The 27,840-nt window shown below is 41.4% G+C and overlaps 1 protein-coding gene across 4 annotated transcripts in view; it reads right to left on the reverse strand.

Annotated features, from left to right (window-relative positions):
- snphb (syntaphilin b) overlaps nt 1–19,371 on the reverse strand; it is a 32,988-nt gene extending 13,617 nt beyond the window's left edge. For 2 of the 4 annotated variants that reach the window (XM_084366854.1, XM_084366853.1), the window contains exons 1-3: nt 19,164–19,371; nt 6,543–6,672; nt 2,909–3,091 (exon numbers count right to left, since the gene is read on the reverse strand). In XM_084366854.1, the coding sequence (XP_084222980.1) occupies nt 2,909–3,091; nt 6,543–6,592 (233 nt within the window). In that variant the 5' untranslated portion in view covers nt 6,593–6,672; nt 19,164–19,371. The remainder of the gene's footprint in view (nt 1–2,908; nt 3,092–6,542; nt 6,673–19,163) is intronic. The other 2 variants (XM_084366856.1, XM_084366855.1) reach the window with 1 other exon arrangement.
- Nucleotides 19,372–27,840: the final 8,469 nt, after the last annotated feature.

Below are 27,840 nucleotides of genomic sequence, written 5' to 3' on the forward strand. Positions count from 1 at the left end.
GGGGTTTTGCTGCTACAGCCTCACATGGCCTGGTCTGACCAGTAGCATATGGTGGCTAATGTTAGCTAAAGCTAGCAAAATTCTGCTTGATATAAGAGTATAAGGGACATTACTGAGTACATTTTTTCAGGAGTTGTATGGAAAATTTTTAAAGGTGCAATATGTAAGAAATTTCTTTGAAAACATAAAAAACTACAGTTATGATGTCTATGTTGTGTTGCAGGGATATCTGCTGATGTTAGCATGCTAACAAGTTAGCCCCAGCCCGTCCCAGTCCAAAGCTCTTGTGCTAGCAGTGTAAACACCAACACTCCCCTGGTGATCCTAGCTCCCAGTTTAGATGGCTAAGATGAACAGCTAACCATGCTAACTGGTTAACTGCAGCTACAGCAGCTGGCGGCTACCCTGGTGATAGGCTGCCCCCTGTTTGCTTTAAGTATGAATGTGACAGGTGGCCAATTCTTACATTTTGCACCTGTAATTCTGAGGTTGTATATGGATGCAACATGTGGTCAACCAGGCATGTTTCATAATTCACTGGAGACAGTTTGTAACTGTCCAATGTTACACAGCGCTTATTACACACTAACACAATGATGTGTCATTCTCACTTCTTTGTGCAAACCTACACTGTACTGTTACATTTTATTTGTGCAACCCCAACTTCTCCAAGTTTCTAGCAAGGGTTGTGCTAAGGAAACGTGTCCCGTGTGATACAAAGAGGGAGGAGGCCAGATATTGACTGCTTAATAGTTTCGTTGAAAATCAATATATGACAAAAGCCAAGACAAAACAGAAAGAGGCAGAGGGAAGCAGCTGAAGCAGTGAGCCTGGAGAGGGACAGAACACACAGTACAACAGTGTTCAGGCGTGACAGTCTATCCCAACCGTGTGCTGGGATAGAACCTGTGTCTAGACTGTGGGTGGTGAGTGACAGTCTGGTGGAGGTAGTCACAGGTAGGCTGGAGGAGCTGAGTGTTGCCCAGGAGACAGGTGTTGGTCAGTGTTAGTGGGTGTAGCAAAGAAATATTGCTTTATGCAGTGTTTTTTTATTTTTTTGATGGTAGAGACAGAGACGGTCAGCAATGTCGATATCCCACCAACTCTCTGCTGTTGAACTGGTTAGTGTATGTGAAAAACATGGTGCTGACTGTGATTCACTGTGGTGAACCAGTGATCACTTGTGATCACAGTATGCTTCCACAGCACAATGATGGCAATACTGTGCATGTAGCCGCTAAACACAACTTCATGCTACAAAATGTTACATGGAACCAGGACCGAATGGTGTCACAAATTCTCCAATTCTAGTGTACAAATTTATCTTGTGACTCTACTAAAGTATGTCAGTGCAAGTGCACACCTGTACATCTTGGTTTCCCTTGTTTTGTCATAGATCATAGATCAGAGGCGACGTGACACAGCGCACACACACACACAGTGCTGTGCTGTTTCCTGTTATAAGAACACTGAGAGCTCCGGTGAGCATCAGAGTGTTATTTTCACCGTATTTATAGGATATGAAAGATATTTGCAACATTTCAATCTCAGTAAAACAAATTTGGCAGGTCGGCACTGCGGCAATTAACCGTTCACTAAGCCCCGCCAATCATAGCTTAGCAACTGTAACAAGGCATGGTAGGCCTGTCAAGCTTTGGATTTCTCCACATGCTGAAGTGTTGCATATGGGGCATTTACAGGTTAGTAGTTTTGTTGAGTCTTTCCAAAAACACAAGAGCAAAACTCAAAGGTCAAGAAGCATTTCATTAGTTACCTAGGCCACAACAGTGTATGGGGTTACAGGTTAAAAAAATCAACCCAAGTATGTAAGCTTAGCAGCTGAACAGGGTTCTGTTAGAACAAAATAACAGTTTTACATTTTTCCTCAGCATACTATGACTAAATAACTGTTCAGTGCCATACAAGAAAATGCTTCTTTAACTCTACTGTACGTCTTCTACATGGATCATCATCATCCTGAGAGGACGCTTAATAACTTCCTGCCTGGGACGTGTTGCTTTAGCCTCAGTTTGTTAGCATGAACTCAGCCTGGGAAAGTGTCTAAACCAAATAATGGAATTAATGTTTGATTAACTAGCTAGACAAGAACGTATTTTGGTGGTAAGTCTGCCACGTTTTCATTGTAAAATACATATGTTTAACATAAATTGGAAAGCTTGACAAGTATAGCAACAGTAACTGAAGGGGCGGAGCTTAGCAAAAGGACAACTGGTGAATAGACCATATTCACATGGCGGCCATTTTCCTCTGACGTCGTGCTCAGGGTGGGAAGCTCAAATGTCGTACTGCTGTATTGCAGGTTTCAAGTTGTATAAAAATGTGAAAAATGATTATCAGTTCACAGCTTCTCCACTGATAACCAAATAAAAAGACAATGTACTGTATAATGAAAATTCAGAGGGACTTGGGGCCATAATTCGAGGTAAAACAACATATTTGATAAACCATTAGCTTCTGTTAAACAATAGCTAACATTAGCATTTAACCACTACCATTTGATAGTGTTACATGATATGTTAAGAAAGTCTTAAATTAATAATTAAAAGATAAACGTGCATCTTGGACTTATTTAACGCTAGCTAACATATGCTAATTAATTGTCACAATCCATCGTCTTTTCAGTTGCTGATTAGGAAGCTGTGACATATGACATTATTCTTTGGATACCAGCATTTGAGCTTCCCACATTGAGCGTGACGACAGAAGAAAATGGCTGCTGTGTAAATATGGTCTTTGTAGGGAAAACCATGTAAGCCGTAACACAGGTAGGTATAAATGTTGCCTGTGTGCTATTGTTGGTCTTGTTTTAGTGGCTACATTGCATGCCGGAGCTAAAGCTACAGCTACTGAGCATGCTGTCTGAGACTGTAACTGAAGTGAGTCTCACGCAGGGGGCGCGGGCACAGGAATGGCCACCGGCGCTGTAGCCCCTGGTACAACCGTCCCCGTCCCTGTCCCCGTCCCTGTCCCTGTCCCTGACACCGACGCCGGCTTGGGTACCGGGACGGGTGAGGATGCCAAGATTTGCTGCAATCGGCGTTTGGGCTGCAGCGCCTTCAGAGGGTTGAATCTGAGGAAAAGACACGAGAGAGAGGACACCACAGCTACAGATTGGACTGTCTGTAGCTACATATTACCAATAAAACCACTACAACCACTAACCAGACGTCTTGGCTTCAGTTTAGGACCACATCTATCTGTCTGTGACCCAAACATGATGAGATGAGACAACTGATTAAAACACTTTAAATCACTTGACGCATAAGTGGATTTTTGGCAGTATGCAGTAGAACTTCTTCAGCCCATCAGACAATATCAATGCCAAATAGGCTTTCCATAGAATTAAAATAGTGACTTTTTAAAACTGGACCACAGATATAAACCAATGTCCAACCATCACATTGTATTCATTGGATACACACACACACACACACATACATTCTGTATATAAAACTATTGGAGCCTTTGCACATTAAAGTCTGAGCCTATGCAGCTTGATGGATGGGGGAAAAGTCATCACTGGTCCCTCTGGACAAGAAAACCTCAATAACATGGTCTTATCCGGTTAGCAGGCCAATGGAGTCCAGTAGCTGTAAAAGAGAAACACATCAATTTCCTTGATAGACTGTGCTTGGGTTACAGTAAACTTGCTGTTCATTGGTCAGTGTGTAGGAGGTGGCGGACCGCATCTAGTTTATTTAAGTCCGTCTTCTTGTCAGTAGGACCACGGCTCCTCCATCAGGATCATTAGGGCTAACTGAAAAAAGTACAGAAACAAATTGGGGCAAAATGCTGACAGAAGCATGACTGCAGCAGAGAGGGAGAGAGGAGGAGAGTGCTGAGTAAGAGCTGAGGGTGCCATTTATAGAGGGTTTTTAAGTTGTAAATCATCATTTTACTAATGTTTAAAAAGCGATTTACTAATGCTTTATTAGTTCATTGAGTTATAAGCCTAATCTAAATCTGTTGAAGTCATTAATAGTGAAGTCATTAATAAAGTTATAAATAAAGAGTATGGAGTACCTCACTTCCTATTAAGCCAAGAAGTCTGCAGTGATAGATCTTCAGGCTAGGGGTTGATAAGTTATTTTAGAAGCACTGTTTGTTATTTTTGTAGAAAATCTCTGAGCATCCCGACAGCAATGAATAAAACAAATGCTCGGGGAAAAAAACGCTGAGCCTGCGGCTGGCACAGGCTTCTAATGAGCCCATGTGCGGCCTACCTGCTTTTTTACCCACATATCTGCCCACACTGCTTTGCAAGTCGTACAAGAACGTCACAGAAAGTGCAACCAAAATGTCCTAATGCTAACATGCTAGCTTGGCAATAACAATTATTTACATTGATTAACATAATGATATGTGTTTTCTTAGAAGTGAATGAGACTCAAGGTAGCGGGATATGGTTAGCGATGGCAACGATGGTGTACACAGCCCCGGAGCGGCCCCAGGTGGTCGACCCACCAGAGTCGTTCAGAAGCTAACTTAGTTGTACAAAGCTCACAACTCCTGAGCCAAAGAACTGAGCCGCTGCTGCAACAACAGACTCGTTCAATAAATGTCGCACCATAGCCTTTTCAGATTGAGTAACGTTTGTGATTGCAGCATTTTAGCAGTTGTTTATTTATGCATTTATTAGACTAAAAATGCTAAGAGAGCTTGTTAAACGTATCAAACGTAGCCGCTAACACATATCTTCCAGCTGGCCAGTGAGAGCTACAGGGCAGTAGGTGTAGTCTGGCAGTGTGTGTTCATGTGTTAGCTTGCTCTCGCTTCAACAATCTTACCAACCCCAGCTTTAATGAGTCATTAGGATCACAGGTTTCTTGTGTTACATAAAACCCAATGCAAAACAAGGTCAGTTGTCTGTAATTGTCAAAGGAGTTGTTAATTAATTTTGATTTGGTCTGCAGCACTTTTCCAGAAGGTTAGAGGTCAGACTGTCCACTGGAGCAGTCTGCCTGCCAAAACTAAAAAGGTTAAATAAAACAAAGCAAGAAACTTTTACACAAACTGGCAACCCACAGAAATGAATAGTAACTGATCTGTAAAGCTTTAGTAAATGATTTGTTAACCATTCATAAAATCATTGGTTACAACTCATAAAATCTTTATAACAGGCCCCTGATTAGAAAGTGATAACAGCTGTTTGCATTGTGGCTCATGACGTGTTAAGTTTAGAAATTATCAAGCTGCGCACACACACACACACACACACACACACACACACACACACAGTATGCTTTTACACACAAAATGTTTCTGGTGCTAAAAAGGTCATGTGACAGGGTTTCTGGCAAGGAACAGCTCAACTGAGTAACAAAATGAGAGACGCTCCAAAAAGGCTGAGGAAGGAAAAGAAAACACAGAAATGTGAATAAGCTGGATGAATCAGTACACTTGTCATCAGTGCAGCTCCATCTGGGCTTGTATTAATCAAGTGTCTCAGAATCCCACTGAAAGTTAACCTCAGACTACAAACACTCCTACTTGAGAGTGAGATTTGAGAGTAATTTATGACTCACAGTGAGCAGCAGGACTGCTCTGAAGACATCGCTGTTTTATGATGAACTCAGCAGCAAAAAGGTTTGAGATATTAGACAGTGGTACAATTAGAAATGCATAAATAGCATTATATGTAAAGGGAAATATTGCAAAGTTATCTCAGTTGTATTCAAAAACATGATCTGTCAATGATATTTACCAATAAGCAGTTTGCATTGTAGCCTGTAGGTGAATATTTACAAGCCAGAAGTGGTGCTGAGAAAAACACATCCACATGCACTCAAAAATAGTAATTGACTTGACTTAGCTGCCTGACATATCCTCATGTATTTTATGATGCCTAAAATAAAGCTGCCTCTTGCATATATTATGCAGTATTACACATGCACCCCTGATGTTGCAAAGACTCTGGCGGCTGTGGTGCAAAGAGAACATGGAGAACATGGAATCCTGTCTTCCACTGTCCAATCCCCCTTTCAACAACACTCCTAGCCTGTTTTTACCAGGCGTTAACATGTGACTTGGGTGATCCAATCACAAGTGGACAGCTCCAAGTCCGTCAATTCACACCTTGCATTAAAATGCGTCTTAACATGCGCCTCAAGTGACCACTTGTGATCAGATCTCACCTCCTCGCTCTATATGCAAATAAACATGTACATCACTGAGACAAACTGAGAAAATGTTGTTTTGTTTTTTTAACATAAAGAAAGAAAGAACTTACAGGTGCATGATGAGGAGAATAAATGAAAACAGAATTTTTTATATTTGGTAATAATATGAGGTAATAATACAATACAATACAATATTATTCCCATAAGTGAATAAACAAGCTGTTCTCAGAGGAAAATAAAGCCATAGCAGCCGGGCACACTGAATTAATAATGACATTAAAACTATTTCACACTCAAGCTACATGTCCCCCACGTTGTTTCCAACTGTGGCTACATTGAATTGCACTAAATACCCTGACACTGACATCAAAAACGGGTAACAGGTGGTCATTTGCTACCTACCGGCGAGAGCCTAACCCAGACCTCCGATTGGCTGGAGCGGGGGCAGACATGGGGCCAGACAGCCTCTTGCGAAACCGTTAGCGTCTTCTGTCCTCACTCTGTCTCTGTCCTTCAGCTCAGCACTGAGAGCCTGGAGGAAAACACAGACATGACCAGTGAGTGACACACACACGCAGAGAAGAGAGTGGTCAACAAAAGCAGAATAACACAAAAACTATTGAGGTTACACACATACACACACACACACACACACACACACACACTGATAAGGAATGAGATTCGCTGACTGGCCCTGCGTTAGGGTCTGGATGCCGCAGCATGCAGCACGGTGCTGCTGACTCAAGCTGACACTGAGCTGGCAAAGACAAAATCTAAGGGTTCAGCAGCCAATCACCTCCCAGACATTTGGGAGAACTAACTAAGTGGCAGTAGTGAGCTAAGAGAACTGACATTTGCATCTGCATCTGTGTGTGAGGACAGATATCTGTGTTTGGTAAAGTGTGTTTCTTCATGTGTGTGACCTTATGTGAGTGCTCCCATGTGCCTCTGTGAGTACTCACACACACACACACACACGTGGCTGTGTGGATGCAGGGAGATGAGGACACAGCATCTCATAAACATTTAATCATTACCCACATCAGTGACCTACCAAAGCTCGCCCAGGCTTTACACTGCTACAATGTAAATTGTACAGTATGATAGAGAGACATGTGGAGAGTGAGAGACAGAGTGAAGGAAAAAAAGCACATAAAGGGGAAGAAAGAGGGATTATTCTCCTCAATAACTGCATTTCCTTCTCAGGAACTGTCCCCAGGGACTAGGAACCTTTGGAGGAACTCAGCGCATTTCAACCGCAGGGACCAGCATCTGAATTAAGTTCCAGGGGACATTATTGCCCAGGGGTAGTACTATCCAAACAGGAACTTTAACAGTGACTTATCATGCATTTTTGATTTTTTCTTTGCTTCAGTATTTTAATTATGTTCTTGCACTTATTAAAGATGAACATATGACAGTTAAACCAAGGACAAAGCCCAGGCCAGGTTCTGTTTGTAGGCTGTGTAAATGAAAGACACCTGCTGTAAGTCACCTTCCTGGTGTATCACCTTTACATGCTGTGTTGTCCCTGAGCCAACCAGGACTGACTCAAATAACTGTGTTCTGTCCTTTTTCATACACTGACATACAGGCGGTGGACTGATGGACATAAAGCCTTATACTGTTTTCTTCCTGCTGTGTCACTTCAGTAGCAGATTATTTATTCATATCCTATAACATTATCCACATAAGAGCTCTAATTTCTCTCATATTGTTCCTAATTGTGTGTGTGTGTGTGTGTGTGTGTGTGTGTGTGTCTGCATGTATATGCTAGCTTTCATTCACAGTGCATGTTTAAAGGGAAAGAACACTAATGCTGAGGAGTAACATGCAGCCAATGAAGAAAGTGAAAGTGAGAATAACAAATGATGTAATTTGAGTGATCTCACAATGAGATTGGAGGCTTGATTATCTTCAACAAAATGTTTTACAAACTGAGATCATGGGGTAACTGAGTTGCATTATGGGAAGTGTAGGATCCAGAGGTTTTGGAGCAGTTTGCAAAATACCCTCTGATCGGTGCCCAGTGCCATTCATGGTACTTTCAGACTGAGTAGCTCTACATCAGCCACACGTACCAAGTAGCTAACACAACATAAATTATACATGGTGGCATTTAGAGGTATTAATTATCCAATATTTATAGTTTGTACACCATCACCAGCAACACTAGGCAGCAGCTGTGTTACAGTACACATCAGCTGCTTTTTATTTGCTGCTTCCACAACCACGCACGCACACACACACACACACACACACACACACACACACACACACACACACACACACACACACACACACACAGGTGGTCTCATTTCTCTTGATAGCTTCCCATATTTAGATCTATCCTTTAAAGGATCAAAGCTCTGGGCACTACAGTTGGTACCTGCTGCTTTATATTATATTATACTACCACTGAAGTCCCCATCAGTGTCTAGACTCACTGTGAACAATCCAAATACTAACGGAGTCGTTTTAATTCAAAAACAATATCAACCCCAGACCAGTGTAACAATACAGCAATAAGATAAAAACATGAATCCATTAATTCTGACAAATTAAAGTTGGAATACTACTTCAGCCATTACTAAAGCAAGATTAAAAGTTATTTACATTTGCTGTGACAGTGCAGATGGTGTAACAGAACCACAGGAGACCCAGTGAAACATCTCCACCCCGATATTACAAAGAAGAAATAGCGTATGGTCCTTTTGCATTGAATGCATTATATGTCATTTCTACAGCTAGAGGTCTCTTCAACAAAAAAAACCCAACAGAAATAACAAATTACATTTGCTGATTGTTGTGTGGGGACAGCCGGGCAGAGTCAAGTCAGACCCTCTGGAGGAATAAACATCTGGAGTTGTATCAGATTCTGATCTGATCCGGAACTGTTTACAAACGGGAGGGAAACTCAGGAATCACTTTTGAACTTTTGGGCACTAAAAAGTGGATTCATCTTCACTCCTGTTTATCAACCTGACTGCAGGAACTACTGGAGGTGACCTCTATTGTCAGGTGTTTATGATCTGTGATGGTGACTGCTGACTGGAGCTGGAGGGGAAATCTACTTTACTTCATGAACGTAATAACGTAATGCACAGAGAGAAGAGAGAGAACCAGAATCTTTGGTAAGTGCTGAGTTCATTACGAGGTTGTCCTGAATTCAAACACACAGACACACACACCCTCAGTGCGTGCCTTTGCTTGCTATCTTACGGCTAATGTACAGCAAAGTAATCTGGCTGTTCAGGGCGAATAAACACTGAGTCACTATCTGATGTGACTCAGGCACAAATGTTCACAGACGAGGTAATGTTTTAAAGTTGTATTCATTCGACGTTTAGTCTCGTTAGCAGACTTCCTTCCTCACTCTCTGACTTTCCTGGAGGTTATAGCGACAGACGACCAAATAAAACGTTCCGTTACCTTGAATGACCTTTCATTCACCAAAGACATTTGGTGTAACTCGCAGGGCCTCCAACCAGAGAGACGGACGCTTTGCTGAAGCAACGGCACAAAACGTTAAAGATCTTTACTGCTATCATGAGAAGTGAGAAATATTTTCGGATGGACAAATCAGACCTTGCTGGCCCGCCACAGTCCAGGTAATTAATGGGAAACACTACAAATGTGCGTATGAACACACAGAAGTCAGACAGCTGTCAGAGTGCTTCACTTATTTATCTGCCTCATTAAATCCAGAGTACACAGGCCTAATGCCTCCAAATCCTGTTCAATTGTGTCCTTCAGTTTCAATCAATTATCAGTCTGCTTAGTCTATAATAAGGTTATGCAACATTATAATGAATTGTCATGATCAATGACTGAGTGAATCAAAGAGATGAAGATGAAACACAGTGAGCAGGGGAGATGAATTAGAACAAACCCGCAGCCAGTGCTCAAATTTGATTGGCTGGTGGGAGTTTTTTAGATCAAAGCTTAGTGACGATTAAGAATGAGAACACACATGAAAATACACACACAGGCATGGAATAGATATATATACAAATGTATTGTTTATTGTGTAACATAGTTAATGTAATATCTGTTTTCACAATTGTACTGTACGCAGGTCGACGTAGGCTTTGAAAGGCAGCGTGTTCCCTGGCTGCTGTCACAACGGATCAAACCACATCACAGCACATCATACAGGATTTATTAAGTTAGGCCTGTTATGTAACACCATCCGCAGCCACAGACAGACAGTGAGGAAGACATGCAAGCAGCATCTATGCTGACAAGACAGAAACACTGAGCAGGTAGAGAGAAGAGATGTGATAGGGGGCGAGAGAGGGGAGAGAGAGGGTTGGATGGAGGGAAGGAGAAGAGAAAGGTAAGCCAATGAGGTGAAAGGAAGAGGCGCACGAGGAAGGTGAGAAAGTGGAGACAGACGGGAGGAGTAGGAGTAGATGAGGAAGGGATGCTGATAGATGGAGGATGGACAGCGCTCTTTTGTGAAGTGTGATAATCCGGACACACACAGAGCTGTGGAAAAGCATGACTAGACACACACAGCCATTGTTGATCCCCCTCTGTGAATGCTGCAGAGGAGACACTGCGGTTTCTCTTCTGAAAGACAGTGTGTCCTTGCTATCTAGGATGATATGACCTTGACTAATCCCTGGAGATAAAAAAACAAATGTTCTGCAGAGTTGGAGCGTGCATGTTTGTGCGTGAAAGTCCAGATGCTGTGTACAACTGTGACTTGAGAGCACAGCTAATGGTTATAACACAACATAATACAAGGGAAGAGTTTAGATGCAGAGATGCAAGGAGGTAGTAAAGCCCCCCTCCTCATCCAGACGGAGCAGACTGCAGTGGTAAAGCAACTCACGAATTGAACCCCATTGGTTGGGGCAGGGGGTGGGAGGAGGGGGTGTGTATGAGATAGCATGACTCACACAAGCTGAAAGTCTCCTTGCACATTCCCATCCGACAAACAGAGATTAAAGACTGTTAGCAGCCCCAGGGTTAACAACACTGAGTCACTGCTGTTAATCCAGGGACTCCATTCAACACTCTTGGATGTGTTTGGGTGAGTGTTGCTCTTCCAAAGCCCCGCTGGTCCTTTTCAGCACTTTTTTCTGTCTGGTGTTTGGACACTGATCAGTGTGAGGCAGTGATTACCTACTGTGTGTACTCTCTGTTCTCCCTCTGTGTTATGTTATATCATGCAGAGGTCAACACTGTGCTAAGTCAGGGGGATGTGGAATGCTGTACGTCAGCAACCTGTCATCGTGTACCTCGCTGACCATTTGCTGTCACCATTCATTGCTTACTGTAACAGACATGTCATAAGAAATTTTAAGAAATGTCATTCAGAAAGGTCACTCAAAAACTCTACTATTCTATTACAATAAACCTAATCAGCAGGGCTGTGTGGTAAGATGATACATAATGTCATTTTTTCTAGTGTTTTTAAATTACAATTGATAATGCAGAAAATAACATTACAGATATCAACCATTAAGCATTTCATTAAGCTATTTAAATACACACGACTGGACATTTCCAATAAGCTGTCTTCAGCTTGCGTTACCGTGGTAATCCTGGTGTTATTACACTGCCATTTGCCATTCATCTGAAGGAGACAGAAAAGCATGGACTTCACGCTAGCAATCATGTCATTACAGGGGCTCTGTGGAACTTCTGTGTTGTGCTGGAAGCCAGTCATTTGTCAATGTTAGCGAGGCCATTTCTAAACTAACATTAGCTACTGTTAGAGGCACTGAGACGAGGTACTCGAGAACATGCATAAAGTCATATCTTGGACTGGCGCGGAAAATCCGACCCGAGTCCTTCACAAAGAAATCCACAGTGCAGCAGCATTTAACAACTTCAACAAATTGTCTGAGAGAGAAGGTCTTATTATTCACGTCAGGTTACAATTCAGTCACAAATCGACACTAAAAAAAGTAATTATTTGTAGAAAATTGCTACAAATAGTTACATAGAGCCCTTAAAATAAGAGAATAACAATTTAACGTTAGTTAGCTAGCTAATCACATTAACATTTAGGGCATTTAGCATATGCGTTTGTACAAAGCGACTTACAGTAATTCATACATACATTCATACACTGATGGCAGTGCCAACCAGCACATCAGGAGCAGTTTGGGGTTCAGTATCTTGCCCAAGGACACTTCGACATGCAGACCAGGGGAAACCAGTGACCTTTGATAACGAGACGCTGGCTCTACCCCTGAGCCACAGCCGCCAATTAGCCACCGAGGCTACAAGCTATTGTTTTAGTCTGTAACAAAGTAAAGACCACAATACATTGAAATGAAAGCAAGGTCATATAGTCCCTCTGTATGAAGTGTGCCTCTGAAAAGCATCTATTTGGAGGGGCAGGGGGGAGCTGTGTACTGCGATTGGGCCAAAGACTGCAGGGATGAAACAGCTAGGGTGGCTCTGTCCAAAGGAACAAAAAGTCTGATAAAACTGCACATCACCAACTTAAAAAAAGGATTACAAGGTGATTGGATTTAGAAATTATAAAAAGTAAAAAAGTCTGACTGTTGTGGCAACAAGCCAAGCCAGTCTCTCGCTTCAACAACAGTGAGTCCTGATAACTTCTTTATCTGTGATTCAATACAACATGAGAGTTGACTAAATGTCCACCTGCTAAAAGTACATTTTTGGGATTGTAATTTTTGTTTCATTAGCACAAATATTAATCTTTAAGTAGTGACATCTGACTTGTGTCCCCCTGGTCTAAGAAAGGCTGCTACTACAAACAAACAAGTGTTTCTATTCCTGTACTCAATCTCCCAAACTCCACAAGTTGAGAAGCTTTCATCTGATAATAAATCTCTCTCTATCTGACTAGATAGATGTCTTTAATAAAAGATATAGTTTCCTACAGTAAGGTTAGAATAGTTTAGGTGACGTTAGTTTGTTAATATGAATGGAAAAACTTGCTGGTAACCATGTTTGTTTGTTAGCTGTAGCCAGGTTTGGGCCCTGAAATCCACAGCAGTTAAAAAAAAAGCAAGACACAAGGGACTCCTCTGTGGCTTTCATATTAAACACAAAGCTGTTTTAAGAAACTACAAAAAACAACAACCGAAATCTAGTGAGTTCATGCTCCATTAAGGCTGTTCATTTCCAGATAAAACAAACATATTACAGGTCCTTTTCCCTGTAGTCATTTTGACTTGTTGCAATAGTAACTGCACAGGTGTTAATAATATTAAGAAGGGCTCTGTTCCCAGTACACAATACCCTGAAGTACCTTAAAACTGAGGCAGCTAAATGGAACTCAAGCATCATTAATTTTATTACTTACACACTTACTTTTCCTGCTGTGACATGTCTTTTCACTGCCGTCTCTTATGGCACGGATAAGACAGTGTTGTCTGCCTGGCACTGCGTCTTTATAGTGCTGTCCCCTGCCAGGATGACATAAACAGGACTGCCAGGTGGTGCTGGCTGGTAGTATTTGAGCTCCAGCTGCAAATTCAGTCATTCATTTCTGTGTTTTTTCCCTGTGGACGTTCACTGTGCTCATGTTTGACAAGCGAGGGCTTGAAACTTTCTTCAAAGATAATTAAAAACAAACTGGAAAGAGAGAGAGAGAGACAGATAACACTGCTATTGTGTGTTTGTATAGTCTGTCCTCTTCCAGGTGTCCACAGTGGAGAGATCATGTGACTCAGGTCTGTTCGGTTACACCAGAAGTTGCTTGAAGTCCTTCAGTTGTAATTTTACTATTTACATATGTTGTGTTTGCACAATTGTCAAGTAAGCAAAACTTGAATCACTGGAAGCATGCTAAAGAACTCATGCTAAGGCACATAAACCATAAACCACTCTATTTGGTTTTGAGCAGTTCATGTGCAGTGCTTGCTGGTGTAGACACGAGCGGTGTCACTATTTTGATTGTTAAAGGGGCACTATGTAGTTTCAAACTCAGAATTGAAATTGTCCTTTAAGGTCAGTTTGTTTATTCAGTCATGAAAACAAAGAAAGTATGTTTATTTAGGCTTAAAAAATCAGTCAATGAAGATATTTCTCTTCTGATTAGAATGTCCTCCCCAAAACTACAAAGTGCACCTTTAAACAAAAATTATTCAAATAAATTTCAATCACAACACCTCAACACTTCAAAGACGACACAGCTAGCATACTGGTAGCCCTCCGCTGCACTTCCAGGCACTTATCCTGTATGCACAAAGAGGATCAAGTGACTGGTACCAGAGGTGACTCTGACAGTGTTGGAGATGTTGGGTTTATTTTCTTTTTCAAAGATCCTTTATTGATTTGTTTAGGAAGAGGGTTTACTCGGGACATATTTGAGAAACTAATCTTTGTAACAAACTGAATCTGATCCCTAACCCTAACCCTAACCCCTAACCCCTAACCCTAACCCTAACCCTTATTGTTCATGGTTGAATCCCTGAAGGTTGGATTTTTTTTTGTTGTTGTTGAACTATTGTTGAATTGTTTTTATTGGTAAGTATTACTTGAACTTGCCAAACCCTAACCTGCAAAAAGCCACTAGTATAAAGTTAAACTGTTGTTATGAAATATCTGTAAATGACAGTTGCCAGGGCATAAAACCTATGATCCACTGATCTTTACAAATCCAGATGTGACAGTCTAACAATGGCCTAACTTTTAGTTTCAACTTTTAATTGCGACCTTATCCTATTTGGAGAATTGTGACACAACTAGTAGACACTACATAGAAGGCTGACTGAGCTGTGGAATTACTCTGCTAATTGCTAAAGTCACCAAATTGACTACATGTTTAATGGAAGATATAAACCACATAAGCATACTGGACTGCAACCATTAGCAGCTCCACTTTCCTCCAAGCCTCCATTGCTCTACTGACATGCTTGTCCAAGAGTGAAAGTGCATTAGCGTAATCAGCATGTTGCTGGAGAGGAGAGAGCGTCAAGCGCATACTCACGTATTCATCAGATCTCTCCTCAGTAAACACAGGCAGAAAAGAGCACAAACAGTGACTCTTGGTTTTCACAGTGTACACAGGTCAGGCCAATCCTGCAGAGTCACCCTGCTGCTTCAGCAGATGCAGACTGGCATAACTAAGATCCAGCAGAGCACAGCGATAAAGCTACAGCACTGCCCTTACAGGGCCATCAATCACCACAACCATTGGAACAGAGGGTGAAAGGGGAAACGAAGGGAGGGGAAGATAAAGCAAATTTCCCTAAAACTTGAAAAAATATCTTTTTCTTGTTTACTGGCTTAAAATAAAGCCAATTAACTTTCTTACATCATAGTCTCACTGGATTTTGACACGATTTAGCCTCATTTGGCTGCAAGTTCTGGGTGAAATGCAAATGGCGTTAATTTGACTAGTGAGGCAGTTTACACAGCTCTCTTATCAGAGATGAACCTCGTAATCTAAATCAGGTCGAAAGCTCAAAATATCTTTCTCCATGGGTTTGTCATTAGTGAGCCAAGCTGCAGCGATTAAAAGCATGCCAGAGTGCTGCTGCCTAAGTGATCACGCTAATAGTCTGTGAACTATTTTTCTCAGAGGCAAGACAAGCCAAGAGCAGTGATAAAAACAGGAAATCAATTTCCACAATCACATTAATACCATGTGGGAGGAGACTGGAGATTATTAATCTCTTCATTCTCTGTCAGCATCAGGCGTCATTCATCATCGCACGTATAAGAGGAAGACAGTAAATCTTTTTTATCCTTTTCTTTAAAATAGTACCATATCCTCTCGGTAAACATGGTATGGCGAACGGTTGCCTGTTCACACATCCAGCAGTCACAGAGCAACATTAGCATTTAAAGTTTAAAGTGTTTCTGGCCATTGGATGAAGAGAGGTCCAACATTCACTTTCTTTATGCTCCGTTTTGGTCTCAACCAACTCATGGGAAAATATGTCAGCTACAGGCTGGCCACTGCGATCATCAGACTGTCAATAACTTTGACAGTCAGTCTGTTGTTTTTGTGAAATAGGGTTGATGAAAGTAGAGCCTGACCACTACTGTACATTGATGGACCTATTTTTTTTGCTGGTATTAGCCTCTGGCAGATATATTGGAGATAAATCATTATCGATGTATACATTGTCAGATATATGAAAACTGAAACTTAAAGGTGGGTCACACGCCAAAAGCAAGCACTTATTGTATTTTATTGCATTGGTAAGTTTCCTTAACTGACTGACTTCCTGTGTTAAGTGTCACTCTGCCTGCCATGATCAGATTATGAAAAATTCTAAACAATTATGGATCATACATATTTAAAGAGCATTTTGACTTCATATAATTTTTTTTTAAAGCATTAACATTACTATGTATTCATTTTAAATTACAGGTGTAATACGTAAGAATTGGCCACCTTGAATTCATACTCCCAACAAAAAGGGGCAGCATATCACCAGAGTAACTGCTCACTACTGCTGACTGTTTTCTGTTTATACATCCATGATTGTAGCTACTGTTAGCTTGTTACTTCAGTTAGCCGTGCAGCTAGCCGGACTATCAGGGGAGTGTTGGTGTTTACACCGCTAGCACAGGAGATATGGATTGCAGAGAAAAACAGGTTTTCAGGTGTGGGGCTAGCTGGTTAGCATGCTAACTTCAGTAGATATCTCTTCAACACAATAAATACACATCTTTGATAAAACCTCAAAATTGTTTTTGTTTGATAATTTTGGTTAATTTTTTTAATGTTATGAACTAAAATACTTACATACGAGCTTCATGTGTTTTGCTTATTTTGCTAGAAACATCTGGTGAGCCAAAATGAACCTTATAGGACACTGCTTTAGACAGCACTGCTTAATAAGGTAACAAGCCAAAAACTTTCAAACCACTGTCATGTACCATAAAGAATAACTAAACCATCTCATTAAGCTCACTGCCATTTCCAAATATCTTTTTTATTTATTTGACAGGGACATTGCGCAGCTTCTTGGCTTTACTAGAGTCAGCTAAAAGCTAAGTTACATCTGCAGCCCCTGGGCAGGAGACGACAAACTTGTCCTTTTTTTCCTCACAGCAACTCAGCTATTAGTAACACCTTATTCAGTGAATGTATAATGAATCAACTGAGATCTAAAGTGACGTGTTTTGACACTCATACAGGCTGAAACCCACTTAGATGGAAATGCTCCTCCTCCCCCTGCAGCAAGAGTAGCCATGGAGTTAAATGGTGTGATTAGTTCTGCAACTACAGTCCAGAGGAGAAGAATAGATACATGCTCTGCATGAAAGAGGAATGAAAAACAATGAAAAGGACACCAGAGATTTTGCCAAAATAAAGAACTGAAATGATCTGTTGTATATAGTCATGTGAGAACTTTATGGTTATAACTGTCAATGGAGTAGAAGGCAGAATTAGAGGTTCTCCCATCACAGGCGCATCTGAGCGAACACCCCGCTGTGAAAATGACTGCCAAGTCACCATGGCGACGTTCAGTCCGCCACTTGTGTGGAACGTGAGCAGGAGGAGAGCTGCCATTGGCTGAGAATACTGAGGAACAGGAGGGAGGAGCCTGCGGTTGACAAGATGGCCATGCTGCAAAGGGCTAAAGTGACCTGTACCAAAGGACAGTAAATAACACAGAGCTTTCCCTTCAGTCGAGGCGTGTTGTGTTTCTGCTCCACTCACTCCTGCATTTCAAACACTGTGCAGACTGTATGTTGCCTCATGAATAAATAAAAGTCCATATGCACGGAAAGTTTACTGAACGGGAGTATAGGTCACAGGCCAAGGGACCAAAGGTGTCAAAATGACATAACGATAACATAACGACTACAAAGAGAGACAAAACAACTACAAAGAGAAACAAAGTATCTACAAAGGGCCTCAAAGCAACAACAAAGATACATAAATGTCTACAAAGAGACTCAAAACAACTACAAAGAGACATAAATGACTACAACGAGACTCAAAACAACTACAAAGAGACTCAAAACGACTACAAAGAGACACAAATGACTACAAAGAGACTCAAAACAACTACAAAGAGAAACTAAGTAACCACAAAGAGACTACAGAGGACTCAAAGTGTCTGTTTAAATCAGGGTGTGGGATGGGATGGGGTTCCTTTTACCCAGGGTCCACTGTCCTATAATCCTTCCATGTTTATATGTATTTATTTAAGATTGCTTGTATGTAGTACACATCAGTCAGTATTAGTTGTCAAAATACATCATGTGGTTTGTGCCAATGTTTTTGAGGAAGATCTGAGAATCTCAAACCAAAGACTACACTACCCTATACTACAGTTCGTCCATTCATTTCTGACTGTGCGGTGGGTTGTTACATTCAGAAACAGGCTTCTAGGCTTTTATATCACAAATGTGTTAGAGAAATGGCAGCAAATTCAATAAACTCAGAGTGAACCACATTTAGCCTCGTGCAAATTGGATAAAGCTTTGATATCATTAGAGAATCAGTTGCAATATCTGAAAGCCACAACAAGAAGAGCTGTGCCTCTGTTCTCTCTCAGGTGGGACGTGCGTTCCTGAAATACAGAAATGCTGCAAGGTCAAACTGCAGCGCCAGGCAACCTGTCACGACTTTGCTTCCTGCAAACATGGATGTCACTTACTTTGGCTCTGAGACACAGTGAGCTGTTTCTCCATGCAGGGCCGGGGGAGCAGTCAGGGGCGTTTCTATTCCCCAGTAGAAGTACGATTAGATATGTAGCCTGCTATGACGCTGACACCGGCGGACAACATGCATCTGACGCCCCGTGATCCCCGGGGAGGTCCACGCTCAGAAATGGGCGCACAGGATGACAAGACGCGCAAACATCTGCCCGAGCGCACTGCGCAGCATCCATCAGCTGCACCAAAATAAACTGACAGGAAATAGCGCGAGCCTTGCGGAAGGCTCCAAATAAACTCTAAGCTCCACACATTTCCTGCACGGTTACTCCATTCATATACCATCGATCCTTGATGCACAGCGCACTCTCTCCACTACAGAGGCGCATCGTCCGCAAAATGACAGCTCCGCCGCGGCCAGTGGCTCTGATGATGTCAATGACAAACTCGGGCCTCGCTTACCTGTGCCCCCCTTTCCCGTCGCGCTGTTACTCCTTCCGCGGTTCCATCGCCTCCGATTTCATTGTTGTCCTCTCGGGTTCTTCGCCAAGAGCTCCGCTGGATGGAGCGGTGATCCTGGCTCACACACCGGGGAGGAGGGGAGGAGAGGAGAGGAGAGGAGAGGAAAGGAGGGGCTGGGCCGGGGGATGCAGGAGGTGCGCTGGGTGGCTGCCGCGCGACGATACGCACAAGGGTACATGGATGGAAGCATCTGCGTCACGTTACGTCGGATTTGTTTTAAAGGGAAACACCACTGAGTTTGTTGAAGACGGCTCGCTCATTCGGTGCAGCTTAGAACCACAGGGCCCTGCTGTCATGTTCGTTTTCTCTGCTGTCAGTGTAGGGATGAAGTGCTGAGTCAGGATTAATTAACCCGAATCAATTCAGTATGTAGACTAAAATGAATTGCTCATAAACTTAAACGTACTACAAGGAGTTCTTTACTGTTTATGAAACAGTCTGATGCCAGTGACTTATATTTAGCAAAGGAGACCATCAGCCAGAAGATTGGCTATTTCAACATAACTGTTCTACTTATTGTTAAAGGAACAGTTCACCCATAAATAAACAATTCAGTCATTATTTACTCACCCCCATGCTGATGGAAAGTCAGGTGAAGTTTCGTAGTCCACAAAACATTTCTGGAGCTTCACAACGAAACAGTGTTGTAGCATTCTCCTAAACAACTGAAGTAGATGGGGACTTGTTGTAAAACATAGAAAACCTCAGAAGAAAAAACATAAAATGGCTCCATACAACTTGTCCGGTGTAAACCAAGTTTTTGGAAGCCCTGAGGTCCCAAATTGATTAGAAATAGATGGTATTTACACCTGCAAAGGGCTGTAAACTGCTAAAAGTGTTAGTGTGCACCCCGTCTGAAATTGGTGAACAACTAAAGAATAAATCACATCTTTCGAATCAATTAGGGATCTCTGGGCTTTAGAAGACTTGGATTACGCCAGACGAGCTGTACAGAACCATTTTGTGTTTTGTTCTGTTTTTTGTTTTTTTTTACATTTTGAAAGAAGTCCCCAACTGTCGATCAATGTGATTAGGTCATGAAAATCAATTACTTCCATGACGTAAACACATCTCGCACATATTAAATGAGACACTGCAAATTGCAACACCACACATGTTGTTTATAGGCTGGAGTGCCTCTGTGGATGTTTTTATGTGGGACAAACAAAAATAAGTCTGAAAGACTGACTTGCAGAACATAAAAATGCTATTGGTATAAAGAATGCTGCTTATAACATTGCAGTATGTCACATGCAAACAGGACACGGCAATCTCAACACGGTGAAAGTCACTGTTTTGGAAGTTGTTGGAAAGGACACTAGAGGAGGAGACTGCAGAAAAAGAGGCCTTTTGGATTGTACAACTTAAATATCTAGGCCTCAACAATGAGATAGACTTTTCTCCATTCTCGTGAAATATCACCTCAAAGAGTTGTAAAAAATGTATTTTAATGTATGTAACTGTTGATGGATGAAGATAATGTGTTTGGAGGAAACATTTGTTTGTAGTCAGGAATACAAAACGTGGACTAATTAATAGATTGTATCAGGTGTATTCTTTATAATCACTGATTTCCTCCTTCACCCAGCTCTCCTCTCTCCTTCCTTCAATCCCCCTTCCCTCCCCTTCTCTCTCCCTGCGTCACTTCCTTGTTTTTTGACCAATAGGCTTGCACATTGAGAGGGAGCCACCGTCCCACTAAACTCATTAGTGCAATACAATCTAGGTGTAAGCTGCTGACAAAGACCCTGATGAAGACCTACGTTGGTCACAACATGTTGGTCATTTTAATATATATTGCCATGTAAAATAAAAGCAGACATGTACTACAGTGTGCCTTGGATTGCTTTTGAAGAGACTTTACATTTTTTAACATTTACATGTAGCGATTGTCTTTAAGTCCCCATCTACTTCAGTTGTTTAGGAGAATGTTGCAACACTGTTTTACTGTGAAGCTCTTGAAATGTTTTGTTGACCACAAAAAAACTTCACCCGACTTTCCCTCAGAATGGGGGTGAGCAGATGATGACTGAATTTTCAGTTTTGGGTGAACTTGTCCTTTACGGCTTGCCACTGGGTCGAGTTCATGACAAAAATAATAACATTACTTAGGAATGTTGACAAATGCAGCTTTCTCAACAAAATTACAATCAATGAACAACCAAGTCTCTCAGCTGTAGGATTTCATAACCTTCATAATTAACAGCACTTAAACATTTGGTTTACCATCGTCATATTACTGGTAATAAAATATTACATCTTTCTTTCACTCACTTCCAAAACAAATGCACATGTTAACCAGATCAAGATCTTTCTGACAAGAGTCAGAGGAAAGACATTTGCTTTTGTCCACAGGGGCTGCCAGAATCAAAAACAACAAACATTTTAAATAAATTAAATTAAGTGCAATAGATCTTGGTACCAAATTGGAATCAAATTACATAGAAGAGGACAACAGCTTCTCTGAAAGCAGAACAGGAGCTGGTCTTGGAGAACAGTAAAACTGTTTTTACAGCCTTTACAGATTGACATGTTGCTGCATGACCCGAGAAAGGTCTTTGTATTTACAAGCTATGGGGTGACATGTTAGTATTTTTAAATTATGTCTTGTGTTTTTGTCTGTTGTTATTAGTATTTTTTTACTTTTTGCTTAAATGTGGCTCTGGAGATAATGGTGTACTACAACCAAAAACATCCAGCAGGTGCAGCAACATGTGGATGTTTATTTCTATGAGAACATGTTTCTTTCAAACAGGAGTGGATGTATAATGAGGCTGATAAAAGTCAACCTCATAATGGGCATCACATAGCCTTCCTGGCATTTACTTCCAGCTTCAATCACAGCTCCTCTTTATGTAAACATGTCTTTAATTCAGCTTTACAGATACAAAACTGTGCTGATGTCGTTGTGTAAAGGGACATCTGAGACGCTTGGTAGAGGCAAAAGATGAGACATTAAATCATTGTTGTGTTGGAGCTCACAGTGATGGTTTAGAAGAAAATAGTCCATAATAACCTCTACAGTTGACCATGCTGGACACAGCCTCAAAACCAAACAAAAAAAACCAAAACAGTTAGCATATACACAAGATTTTAAAAGGCACTGAGAATGGTGCATTTACTAATAGTGCCAGTGTGTGACGTCAGCCTGGATGTTTTCTTTTCCTGCTCAATGCTGCGATCTAGTGGAAATACTGGAGGCACTCGGTCATGTCACACAGTAACAGCTATAAATACAATCATAAATACAAATAAGTAACAACAATCGAAAGAACTAGTATAATAGAATAAAATATAAATTAAATAGAGAATCAAATTTATGAATTGCACAAATCCTTCCTCACACAAATAGAATAACACACAAGAGTGTAATTATTTTACTACACTTTGAACAAGAAACACAAAATAAATAGCACAATTGCCATCTAATGCCTGACTCTTCTTGTCTTCCTAGATGCAAAGTCATCAATTACATCATCATATGAAATCAGCTCAGCAACTGTATGATTGATACTGATGATGGCCAGACCAGTAAGGCGTTCCTGTGACGTGATTGACCTGAGGTAGGTTTTGGTGAGCTTCAGCTTTGAAAAGCTCCTCTCTGCTTCAGCAACAGTGACTGGAAGAGTGAGACCAATTCTGAGAGCAGTCCACAAATTTGGAAATATTTCAGAGAGCTCCCTTTCTTGGACAAATGTCAGCAGCTCAAGCAAGGACATGGTCTTTGATGGCAAGTCAGGCAAGTTCTTCAGCTCTTGTGCAAGCTCTCTGCCGTCCAAGTCAGATTGTCCCTTAAAGTGCAGCGTAGTACTAAGGGTCACACATTGTTCTGTCAGCTCCTCATCTGCGAGACTTTGGAAATGTGTCAGCACTCCAAATTTTTCTCCCACATTTTCCAATGTGGAAAATCTTTCCTGAATGGCTGATGTTGCAGCATCAACGACTACATTGAAAAATGTCACCTTCAGTTTCTTCAGCGCATCAGTCAAGGGCTCATCAAATGCTTCAGAGGAGAAGTGCCGCTTTGTGGACCTCAGCCGTTTTTGTTTTAAAACAGCCTCCACATTGATTTTTTCACAGATATCTGTGGCTGCCATTTGTGCAGCCACAAAGCCTGTTGCCCTGTAATTGCAGAGACCTCTCTCGGTTTTGTTGAGGAGATTGACCGCAACATCAACATGCATGCTAGGAGGCTGCATCTGCTTCTCACATGCTGTATCTGTCACAACAGATCATACCACACCACTGAACAAATGGTGAAGCAGTATGACCCCACCTCCTCTGACAGAGATTGAGCCTCCATCTTTATTACAGGGTCTTTGGTGTGGTCCCTCACCTCGATCAGTGCCCCTCTCACTGCAGCTGCCTGACATCTCAGGGGCTCCACACTCCCCGTTGTCATATGATGTCCTCTGCAGTCTTGGAAAGGAACTTTTAGCTCCTCCAGTCTCTTCAGAATCAGGGATGCCAAATGTTGACCAGTTGACTCTTCTGCCTCCAAAAACCCCATGAAATGTTCCTTTATGTGTGGCTTCTCCTCCAGTGACACAACCTGAATCACAACTGACAACTGTTCAGTGTGGCTGATATCTGCAGTGCAATCAAGAATTATTGAAAAAAACTTTGCCAGCTTGATGTTGCTCACCATTGTAGAAATTATGTTGCTGCTCAACAAATCAATGAGTTTGTCTTGTATGTGGTGGCCGACGTAGCTGGTGTAACTGGAGGTCCCTTTTTGGACAAGGTTAATGTGCTCTTGCATTATGGGATCAAATTGTGCCATCAGTTCAACTTCTTTCAGAAAATTGCCATTTGATGGTGAGAAGAGTTTTTCTGTATGTCCCCTTAGTGCCAAATTCCTAACTGCCAGAGATTGCACAATAGCAGTGAGACGTGTCAGCACCGCTCTCCATCTTAACCTCTCGGCCTCCAGAAGTGCCATCTCCTGCTTGTCAATGGTCTCCCCCTTTCTTATCCTCACTGCCAGCTCTTTCCACATTTTCATAGAATTTTGGTGTTTTGAACTGCTGTCATGTGATGTGAGCAATGAGCTTGCATGCTTTCAGTCTATCAGTCCTAAACTTGGAAAATAATGTACAACAGAAACAGAAAAGGCTGTTGTTTTTTGAGGAATATTTCCTCCACTAACCAATGACTTCCTGAAGTATTGATGGTGGCAACTTCTTCTGTCACTGTCGTTTCTAGTGAATACAAAGTCAGATGGTATCTGACTTGGTCCCCTGGAAACCAGTTGTGTCCGAATTCTCTCAGTCAGCAGTGAAGGCCAGTTAGCAGGGTCAGTGGACAGAGGCTCATCCTCAGTAGGCGATTCTGCTCCAGGCATTTCTAATGGAGAGCACAATGGCATTAGTATACACACAATTATTCACAGCAGTTATAGTGGTGGAACATCACACATACCCAGTAATAATAACATTATAACGGTCTTTGCAGGGATGCGCACACACACACACACACACAAACAAATGCACATACACCCGCACAAACATACGCACAGACATACAGACCCTTTCCAAAAAATTAGAATATCATGGAAAAGTTTATTTATTTCCATAATTCCATTCAAAAAGTTAAACTTTCATAGATTATAGATTCAGGGCCCACAATTTAAACGATTTCAAGTATGTATTTGTTTATTTGTAAACCCATAAAACCCACGAAAACAGGAATTTAAAAAAACTAGAATACTGTGAAGAAATCAGCCCAAATTTTGCAGGGCATGAATGTTTTAAACTGAGTGTCACACACTAATCATCTACTAAACTCAAAGCACCGGCACAGGTTTCCCCAGGTGTCATTAAATTGCTTCACTTTGGTTCAATTGTCTCAGTTCGGTTCAATATGGGGAAGACTGCAGACTTGACAACTGGCCAGAAGACCATCATTGATACCCTCCATAGGATGGGTAAGCCACAAAAGTTCATATCTAAGGAGGCTGGCTGTTCACAGAGTGCTGTGCCCAAGCATATCAATGGAAAGTCTAGTGGAAGGGCAAAATGTGGCAGGAGAAGATGCACCAGCAGAAGAGATGACCGTGGGCTTCAGCGGATTATCAAACAAAGAAGATTGAAGAATCTGGCAGAGATCCAGAAAGAGTGGAATGAGGCGGGAGTCACAGCTCCAAAAACCACCACATTCAGACGCATCCGGGAGATGGGTTACAACTGTCGGGTTCCTCGGGTCAAGCAACTCCTGAGCCTGAGCCAACGTAGGAAGCGTCTCAACTGGGCCAAGGAGAAGAAGGACTGGACTGTTGGCCAGTGGTCCAAGGTCCTCTTTTCCGATGAAAGTAAAGTGTGCCTTTCATTCGGGAATCAAGGTCCAAGGGTTTGGAGGAAGACGGGTGAGGAACAGAACCCAAGCTGCTTGAGGTCCAGTGTGAAATATCCACAGTCAGTCATGATTTGGGGTGCAATGTCCGGTGCAGGTGTTGGTAAACTCTGCTTTCTTAAATCCAAGGTCACCGCAACAGTCTACCAGAATGTTTTAGAGGACTTCATGATTCCTTCTGCTGAGGATCTGTATGGAGATGCAGATTTCATCTTCCAGCAGGACCTGGCCCCTGCCCATACCGCCAGAAGCACCAAAACCTGGTTTGATGCCCATGCCATCACACTGCTTGACTGGCCAGCCAACTCGCCGGATCTAAACCCCATTGAGAATCTATGGGGTATTATCAAGAGGAAAATGAGGGGCACCAGACCCAAAAACAAAGAAGAGCTGACAGCAAGCATCAAGGAAATCTGGGCTTCCATAACTCCCAGGCAATGCCACAGGCTGATTGCCTCAATGCCACGGCGCATCGAGGCAGTGATTAAGGCAAAGGGATTCCCAACCAAGTATTGAAGATTGACATATCGTTTTGAAAGTACCATATTTTGATTGATTTGATGTGATCCTAATTTCTTTCTTTTTTTTCTGCAAAAAACTAAGAAGTAAATGGTGATTTCTTCACAGTATTCTAATTTTTTGAATTCCTGTTTTCGTGGGTTTTATGAGCTGGAAGCCCAAATTATGTACAAATAAACAAATGAATACTTGAAATTGTTTAAATTGTGGGCCCTGAATCTATAATCTATGAAAGTTTAACTTTTTGAATGGAATTATGGAAATAAATAAACTTTTCCATGATACTCAAATTTTTTGTAAAGGGTCTGTATGTGCACACAAACTCACCTGAAGAGTCTTGCTGGGGAGAAGTAGAGGTAAATGGGTCTTCATCCTCAGGATCAGACACCATTTGTGGAGACATATGTGTGGCTGCGGAGGTAGATGGCTCCTCATCCTGGCTAGTGGCAGAGGGTGCTCCAAAATATTTCAGAAGTGCCCCTGCTTTTGCATTAAAATACAACATAAATGATCAATGCATGAATAGCACAATTAAATAAACATGTTATCAAGCGTAATTTATCCAACTTTTAGAATAGGAAACAAATGAATAACACAACCTTCTTGGTTAATGGCTAATAACACTGCAAATGACTCAGAAAGCTATATCACAAAATATCAGTGCAATACATCTTTTGAATTAGCTTACAGAATAGATAATTCACTTTACTGAGCAGCACAGGACCTAACATGACGTTTACCAAACAATGTGTGAGCTACAACCTCTGTATGTGAGACTTTCTCAGCAGCAGCAGACGCACCTTTATAAAACAGACAGGCAACATGACATAGTTGACTTGACGTGTAAATGAGCAATACAAAAACCTGAGGAAATGAATGCAAACAAACAAAAAAATGATATAATAATAAAAATTATTATTATTTTCATAATAGACATAATAGACTTTCATCAGCCATTTTTAAGTTTCCTGACACACACACACACACACACACACACACACACACACAGTCAATATTGCTAACTGGGCACTTTCTCTACTATCTAAGAGGGGACCTCTAATTCTGGTCATTTTGAAAAAATTAAAATAGAATAGTAAAGCTTCTTTTAAGGTCTTTTACCATAATATTACTTCAAATGTGATCTTTTAATTTTTTTAAAGAAATTGCCAAGAGGGGACTTGCATCCTTCAGCGACATCTACACACACACACATGCACACTTCTTGTTAGGATTTTACGTTGACTTCCATTCATTTTGTATAGCCATACCCCAACCCTTACCTGACCTTGATCTCCATACTACAGGGATACATACCTGCTGTACAGTATGGAGACATCATGTACTGTCATGTCAAATTCTTCAATTCCATTGATTGTAATGCTAAACCTTCACCAGCAGAGGTCACTAAATCATAACTTTCCCCAAATCATGTCCATTCTATCAACTCTGATACAACTCTTTTTTTTTAATTTTTTTTTTTACTGAGCATAAAATGATTTAACAGTTGTTGCTGAATCACTTTCTCTACCATTGATGCATGCTGTCCACTTCAAAAGTAAAAACAAACATTAAAACACACTACTTTGTGATTTGATCATTTATGTGGGTTAATCAATAGCACTGACATAATCATAGTTTATCATAAATCATTCATAAAATAATCCAGATCTAATCAATTAAATGATTTTGGGCTAACAACATCAACATGTGCCATTGATCATCCTGCATACACAAATATCTCGAGGTA

Source organism: Pagrus pagrus (genome assembly GCF_965226575.1).
Source record: "Pagrus pagrus genome assembly, chromosome: 11".
Taxonomy (NCBI): Eukaryota; Metazoa; Chordata; class Actinopteri; order Spariformes; family Sparidae; genus Pagrus; species Pagrus pagrus.